This window comes from Ochotona curzoniae, unplaced genomic scaffold, assembly GCF_017591425.1.
Source record: "Ochotona curzoniae isolate NIBS_2020 unplaced genomic scaffold, NIBS_Ocur_1.0 contig_3460, whole genome shotgun sequence".
Lineage (NCBI taxonomy): Eukaryota > Metazoa > Chordata > Mammalia > Lagomorpha > Ochotonidae > Ochotona > Ochotona curzoniae.
This window is the reverse complement of record NW_024465868.1, coordinates 329-8,955: the sequence shown is the minus strand read 5'-3', so window position 1 is coordinate 8,955 and position 8,627 is coordinate 329. Positions and strand designations below refer to the sequence as shown.

The window sequence follows — 8,627 nt, the reverse complement described above, 5'->3', positions numbered from 1 at the left end:
TTTTATTTTTATTTTTTTTTCCTTTTATCAGATTTATTATAAGCAAAACATGGGCATACAAAACATCAGAAGGTAAACTGACAAATGGGTGGCCTGAAAAGTCCTAAGTTATCCTCTACCACTTTCAGTCCAGCTTCTTGCTTCTGGCCTGGCAAGGCAGCAGAGGATGGCCCAGGTGCTTGGGACCCTGCACCCACACTGGAGATCTGGAAGAACTCCTGACTCCGGGCTTTGGATCAGCCCAGCTCTGGTCATTGTAGCCATTTGGGATTGAACCAGTGGGTAAAAGATCCTCTGACTCTCCTCTCTGTAAATCTGTCTTTCCAATGCAAAATAAATAAATCTTTTAAAAAGTGGGGGAGTATGTCAGACTGACATGGGATGGATACATTGATAACATTGTCTTGTTCATAGGCAAGGTTGAAGTCCATGAAGCACCTGGAATGATATCTGACACATGGATACTATAAACAATTGTTGTCTCTGATCCTCAGTTTCAGGGAGTCTTGTAAGGAGAGACCCATGCTTCTACTCAGGTGACTGCATACAGGATGCTGTCTTTTATCCCATTAGGAACTGTAAAAGATAGAACTCATTTCTGGGAACACAGAGAAAATCCTATTTTGGGTCAAGCACATTTGAAATAGCCCAGGGACATCTAGGTGAGATCAGTTGTGCGCAGCCTGATATAAGGGTTTAAAGCTCAAGAGAGAAGTTTAAACCAAAGATTTAGATTCAGAGGAATCCCTTTCCTTCACAAGCAATTGTCTGGGTCCCTTGTAAGCCAGCCATAAATCCAAAGTACTCAAAAGTAAACTCACTAGAGTAAAAAACCCTAAGAAGAAATCATTTTACAAACCAAAAAGCAACACATCATTACAGGTACTGCTGATGATTCTGAGCTTCTAGGGGACTCTAAGCTATGTTCACACAGTTCCCCTTTGTACTCCCCGTGGGTACAGAAAGAAAAGCACATCGTTGTATTTATGGCTTATATCGCATCCTTCCCCATCACAGCTTTCTCTGTTTCCTATTTTCCAATGAACTCCAATCCCTCTCACCCCACCCCCTACCCCCCAAAAAAGGCCAATTAGGCTCCAAAGTCTAAATATTATAGCTAAGAGAAGTCTTAGCTTTCAGGGCATTCTTTTCTGAGCTGAGTGGATTTTAAAGGACAGGATGTTCCATTGCTACCCTTAGGCCAAGTACTTACAGAAACATTTGTGAAGTTGCTATAAAGAGCCAGGAAATATGGCTCTAGGAAGTTCCCTTAGATAGTACAAGAAGTGCAGAGATTATATAAGAAGTATAGAGATGGAAATGACAGAACTCAGCTTGACATGTTCACATTCATTCACTTGTTTGCACATTCAACAATAGCTGCTGAAAATGTAATATGTATGTCAGGTACTATACCAACCACAAAGGAAGCAACAGTAAATGAATCAGATGTGCTCCCTCATGGAGCTTTGCATCTTATTTCCTGTTTCCTAGACACTTGAAAATATCTGAAATAAAAGATCATTTGCATTTATCCATTGAACAAAAATGTATTTGAGACTACCATATTAGCAGCATAATGCTGATTTCAACCAGTTACAATTGAATTAATTTTTACAGATTTATTATATGTACTTGAAATGCAGAATGAGAGAGAGAGAGAGAGAGAGAGAGAGAAATGGCTTTGCTTGGGCCAGGCCAAAGACAGGAATTCTTCTGAGTCTCCCATGTGGGTACAGGTACCCAAGCGCTGGAGTCATCCTCTGCTGCTTTCTTTTTTTTTTTTTTTTTTTTTTTTTTATTATTGTTGCTTACATTGTATTATGTAGTACAGCTCCATTGGCGCTGGGGATTCCCCCCACCCCTCCCACACCCCTCCCCCCATGGTGGATTCCTCCACCTTGTTGCATAACCATAGATCAAGTCAGTTGAGATTCATTGCTTGCAAACACATGCCTAGCATAAAGTTCCGTGTCCTATTGTCCAGATAAGTTCAGTGGCCTCTTGGGGAGACCTTCTATGGTCTGAAGATAGGTCTAACAGAGTAAAGATCCGGTCAGTTAAAAGCCCCAACAAGGCCTCAGTATCATTATACAACATTATGGAATTAATTGACATAGTATTGGGTAAACAATATGTTAAAAATAATGCAAGTTCCATTCTTCGAGACATCTGGGTTGAGACAGTATCAATGACAGGTTCAAAAAATAACAAACAACCAAACAAAAATTACACGTTAAATCAAGGCAAACATGTGGTATCTAATCTTTTGGGATTCACTCATTTCCCTTAGCATTATAGTTTCCAGTTGTGCCCATTTAGCCACAAAGAACTGCATTTTGTTTTTTTTAATAGCTGAGTAGTATTCCATGGAGTAGATGAACCAAAGCTTTCTTATCCAATCTTCTGCTGATGGGCATTTTGGTTGCTTCCATGTTTTTGCAATTACTGATTGTGCTGCAATGAACATAGGGATGCATGTTGGTTTGTCGTAAAACAGGTGTTTTGGATATATTCCTAGGAGTGCTATTGCTGGGTCATATGGTATGCAGATTTTGAGTTGTTTGAGTGTTCTCCAGACTGATTTCCATAGAGGCTGTACCAATTTGCAGCTCCACCAGCAGTGGAGTAGGGTTCCCTTTTCCCCGCATCCTCGCCAGCAGGCGTCGTTGGTGTTCTTGTTTATGTGGGCCAATCTTGCTGGTGTTAGGTGGTACCTCATTGATGTTTTAATTTGGATTTCCCTTATTGCTAGGGAGCTGGAACATTTTTTCATATGTTTGTTTGCCATTTGGATTTGTTCCTTTGTGAAATGTTTGCCCATTTCCCGTGCCCATTTCTTGAGTGGCTTGTTCGTTTTGGTTTTTTGGTTGTTTTGAAGTTCTTTGTATATCCTGGAAATTAGCCCCCTATCGCCTATATCGTGTGCAAAGATCTTCTCCCACTCTGTGGGTTGCTTTTTTACTTTGTTGATTGTTTCCCTTGCTGTACAGAAGCTTCTTAGTTTGATGAGGTCCCATTTGTTTATTCTGTTCTCAACTGCTATTGCTTTGGTGTCCTTCTTAGAAAGTTGGGACCTACTCCTAGGTCTTGCAGGGTATTTCCTACATTTTCTTGCAAGAGTTTGAAGGTTTCTGGATGTAGGTTTAGGTCTTTTATCCATGTAGATTGGATCTTGGTGTATGGTGATAGATGTGGGTCTATCTTTTTGTTTCTACAGGCTATCAGCCAGTGGGACATGCCATTTTTATGTTATCCATTTTGATCTCCTAGAGTAAAAGCACCTCAAATATGCATTGCATGGGGTTCCACTTTTCAGATCTCCAAATTGATGTTCAAAGAGTTTCTGTGCTTTATTTAATTATTTATAGTACAAGCTAGACAGCAGCATGAGATTATTTCAAAAGGGATTCCTGGTTTCTCAGAGCTAACCAACCCAATCTATGGGTCAAACTATTAAAGTTGGAGTATTAATACCTGATGGAACTTATAATCATGCTTTCACTGAGATTCGATCCTTTGATTTTCAACAGGCCATCTTTACTGTAGAAAAATCCTGACTGTTGGTTTTGTCCATTCTCTGGGAATAACAAGGTCACACTCAAGACCTGGATTTTAGGAGCTGAGTATGAGAAGACAAACACTCTATACTTATTTGTCCTCTCCCTCTTCTTCTGATCTTTGGCTTGCATGTCCTCATCAGAAACACTTTTACTCTATAATATTCAAATCATGATAGTAGATAGTAGATATTATTTTTCTATGAGAGGATGGTGGTGCTTTCTTGATTTCAAATATGACAAATTCAGTTCATCACTGAACAAACATTTACAACATCTACTTATTTCTAACTTATTAATAATGACTCAGAAATGCTTATAAATATCTACCTTGATCTCCATAGATGTGTTGTGTGTTTAACCTCTGATTTAAGACCTGGCTGGTTTCCTGATCACTTCATGCACTTGAACAGCTAGGAGGTAGTTTTCCCTGGGGAGTTTGCAGTGAGGGCTGTGGCCACCAGATGGTAGTGTACCTCTGCTGATGCAGAGTCCGGGAGGTTCACTTAAGAAAACCGAATGAATAGGTTCCGGTGGAGGCAGAGACTTTTCTTATTGGCTGAATAGACAATATGAAAGCCAGCATGCTTGTTAGAGGAAAGAAGGGGCCAGCTGAGAATCAAAACTCCCCTGGCTAGAGCCTGCAGCTAGGGTCTGCCCTAACCGGGAAGAATCATGAAAACATCTATTGAGGTTTCATACCTGTTCTTGTGGCTGCAGCTGGACTGTAAGTTGAGGGTTTGTGGGCAACAGAGAAAACTAGTGGGTGACTTTGTAAGATCTAACTATACTCAGGTTTCTTGTGCTTATTGTTGAAAAAGAAAATGCTGGAGAGTTAATGATTGAATTTTTCCTTTCTGCATAGGGATGAGCCGAGGAGAGAATGTGGAGCAGCAGTCTTCTACTCTGAGTGTCCAGGAAGGAGACACCTCTGTTATCAACTGTACCTACTCAGACAGTGCTGCAAATTACTTTCCATGGTACAAACAAGAAGCTGGGCAGGGGCCCAAGCTCTTCATAGACATTCGCTCCAATGTGGATAAAAAACAAGACCAAAGATTCACTGTTTTGTTGGATAAGAAGGCCAAGCATGTCCGCCTGCTCATCACAGCCACCCAGCCTGGGGACTCAGCTGTCTACTTCTGTGCAGCAAGTACACAGTGCTCCCCAGGCACCTGCGTCCTGTACCCAAACCTGTGACTGGACTGAAGCCTCAGACCTCTTTGTTTGGCACAGAATAAAAAACCTATTGCTTTATTGTTTGTTTGCAAATGGAAACTAAAAGCATAGAATAAAAAAAGATTACGTCCAAGATGACAAAAAAATAGTTCAGGAAATTTTGTTGGCTGCCAACTAGAATCTTAAAAATTGATATGCTTTTATATTTATTTTTAAAGGACATACAGAACTGTAATACCCACATAGTATCATGTATTGTTTTAAAATGTACATAATGTGTCAAATTTGAATCAGGGTAAGTATAAGTATCCTTTTCCCCTCCTCTATATCTTTTTAGAAAATAAAATGCATAGTGAATTATTGTCATTTACAGTTACCCTGCTGTATAACAGAGCACCAGACCGCTGGCTCGTATCTGGATCTCAGAACCTGTTACGTGCACTTTATCCATCTCTCCTTCCTTACTCACCCCAGCCTCTGACTACCTCCATTTTACATTCACCTCCATTCTACATTGTTCAAGGGAAACAGGAGATTGCATGGATTAGTTTGCTTCAGAGGAGAACCCATTCACCAGAGCAGTTGTCTCTGGTTCATTGAAGACCTAAACACAGGGAGTGGTAAAAAGATTGAATCAAAGGCTTTAACAACAACCTCTGGCACTGATTTTTTTTTTTTCTTAAAGTTGTATCTATTTTTATTGGAAAAGCAGATTTTATTGAGAGGAGTTAGGGAGGATCTTCAGTCTGCTGGTTCACTTCCCAAAGGCCACAATGACTAAACAAGGAACCTATTTCAGCACTCCTACATGATTCCAGAGTCCTAAAGACTTGAGCCATCCTTCATTGCTTTCCCAGGCCATAAGCATGGAGCTGGATCTGAGGTGGAGCAACCAGGACATGAACTGGTGCCCTTATGGATGCTGGTACCACAGGGTGGAGGATTAGCCTGTTGAGCCACAGTGCCAGTCCTCCTAATTTGGTCTTTATAAACAGAGAGGAGGAAGGTGACCTTTATGACAGGACTCAGTGACTGAAGCCTCCACATCAAGCTTTTTGGAATAAAGAAACTAAACTTTCTTTCTTTTTTTTTTTAGCTTTTTGGCCCCAAAGTGGGTCACTGAAAAAGCACTGGAAGTGAGGAGGAAAATTATTTTATCAATAGATATGTCTAGAGATACACAGTGGTTAGTTTGAATCGTTTTGTCTTATTAATTTCTTGCTTAACACAATAGCACTCATAATTGAGTGGTGACATGATTATTACATCTTGCATGGTCTTCAACATGTCACAGATAGCAATTTTAAATAGTTGCCAATCTCCCAGTTCTGTCACAGATGCAAGGAATACACATCGCAGTTGCTCAAATTGCCAGTTTGCTTTCAGACATGCCTTTGTATATTTTCAATACACCTGGGTGTATTTGAATTATTTTCAAATTAAGAGTTGATTAATTTAAAAGAAATATGGGTTTGGAGGGACTCCTGGTCAGTGATCAGAGAAATCAGACATGGCAAACACAAACTCCTTACAACAAGAACTCCCCCCCGCCCCCCCGTTTCCTTTCCAGTGCAGCCGAGGAGCAAAGCCCACAAATCCTCCCTTTGCCTGGTGGGGTCAATCTGCAGAGTAGAACCCTGGAATTGAAAAAGAGCACGATGTTCTCCAACCTGGGGAAGAACTCAAACACATGGTTCTGCAGCCTGTTGGGGTAATCATGGCTTCAACATGGTTGGCACAGAGTACAGATTTAAAGTGACTGGAGAGTTGGTCTGTGATTCATTATATAATGTTAGATTATATGGCGACTGATGTTTCAGGAGCCATTTTTTTAAGGGAAAAATGTATTTATTTTTATTAGAACGGCAGAACCACAGAGAGAAAGAGAGACAGAGCAAGATTTTTCATCCATTGGTTCACTCCCCAAATGGCCACAACAGATGGAGCTGAACCTACGCAAAGCCAGGAACCAGAAGCTTCGTCTGGGTCTCCCATGCAGTGCAGGGACCCAAGGGTTTAGCCATCCTCCACTGCTATCTCAGGCCACAAGCAGGGAGCTGGATGGGAAGTGGCATAGCTGGGACATGAATCAGTGCCCATATGGGATATTGGTACTGGCAAGGTGAGGATTAGCCAATTAAGCCATTGTGCTGGGCCCAGCAGCCATGTTTTAAAGAAATAATTGTTTATTTAAAAGCCAGAGTTACAAAGAGAAGAAGACACACACACACACACACACACACACTCTCTCTCTCTCTCTCTCTCTCTTCCATTCTCTGGTTCTCAAGTGACTGCAATGGCCCAGGAAGGAGCCAGTAGTGTCTTCTGGGTCTTCAATGCAAGTGTCTTGGACCCAGGCACTTGAGATATCTTTGGTTGTTTTTCCCAGGTCATGAGCAGAAAGCTGGGTCAGAAGTGAATCATCCTGGAATTGAACTAATGCCCTTACGGAATGTTGGCATTGTAGACAGCAGCTTTACCTGCTATACCACAATCCTGGCTCAAACAACCATCTTTGAACACACAGTTCATGCACCTATCTTGTTTTTGCATATTGTTATGTTGCCCTCATTTGCTGTGACTATAAATTCCCAAATTATTCCTGAATTGGGAGACTGATATGGGCTTCAACATGACCTTCCCCTATTCTACAGATCTGTAATAATATTAATGAAGGTGAATTCTATGTTTTCATAATGTTAATAGTGTGTGCACGTATTAGCCACACTGATTCCTGAGACTTCAGGATACGTGAGAATGAGCAACGCCCATCCCTTTCTGTTTAAGACTGGAGCTTGATACTAAGGAAATGTAATGTCTTACACCAAAGGCTTCATCTCCTAAGACAACATTTTCCACCCTCATACCAGCAAACCTGCATAAGACATAAAAGTAGTTTATATTGTCAGAGGAGGAAATTAAAACAGTATTGGCTTAGGGCACTGAAATAGAGGTGGGTGGGATTTTTGTTGTAGTTGTTAAAATGGGTCTCAGATGTGTCGATAGTGACCATCGTGAAATGGGTGCATGCAATTCTCATGAAATAGGCCAAATTGACACTTCTGAAATAAAATTCACTGTCCTCTGTCAAAATTTTTAAAACCATACCCCTTGTTTTTTGAGGTGGCTGCAGCAGTTAAATATAACTCCTGACCAAAAGGACACGTACCAGGGATTTGAGCTGTGAAATCAGCCACCGTTTTGTCAAACCTCAGAACACATTTTCAAAGCTGCTTGAATTTTGTGTTTTCCCAACAGTGATTCTAATAAGCCTCAGATAAACATAACTTCTTCTATCCAGGTGGATTTCAGCTCAGAGCACAATGATTGTTATGTGAATGGGAAAGCACGATATAATACATAAATATATTGAGAAGAGAGTAAATAGCCTCACTTTTCCAAACCTAGTTATAGTTGCCATAGGAAGAAAGTATAACATTAAAAAATAATAGCATTCATACAGTACATAGTGACATAGTATAGCCATATTTTAAACTTTAATCTCCTGGGTAATATCTCCTCCTGGAAATACACAGTGTGCCACTCTTGATGGTCACTTGGATCATGTAACGTCATTAGTGGTGATCTCAGACTCAAGCAGATAACTATTCACATGGCCAGATAGGAATTGGCTGCCCTAGAGTCAGGGATTTTTTCAAGGGGAATCCTGTGTGTCGACAGAATTCATAGATTTTTCTTTTTGCAGCTCCATCTTTGCCTCATGCTAAGTACGTATGTGCAAGGGACCATGAGCAGCCAGACCTCCAAGATGTGGAAGTTTTATGTCCCAAACAGGTGCCAACAACTACTGCTAAGTTATAAAAATTGCTATCCTAAAGCTATGGCATTCTATCAAGCATCTACCATTTATTTACAGTCCTGATGCAC

The 8,627-nt window shown here is 40.7% G+C and overlaps 1 gene segment (V, D, J or C); it reads left to right on the top strand.

Annotated features, from left to right (window-relative positions):
* Positions 1-4,119: 4,119 nt before the first annotated feature.
* LOC121156629 lies at positions 4,120-4,912 on the top strand. The segment is given in 2 exon segments: positions 4,120-4,287; positions 4,426-4,912. Coding segments are annotated over 2 exon segments (387 nt in total).
* The last annotated feature ends 3,715 nt before the right edge of the window (positions 4,913-8,627 follow it).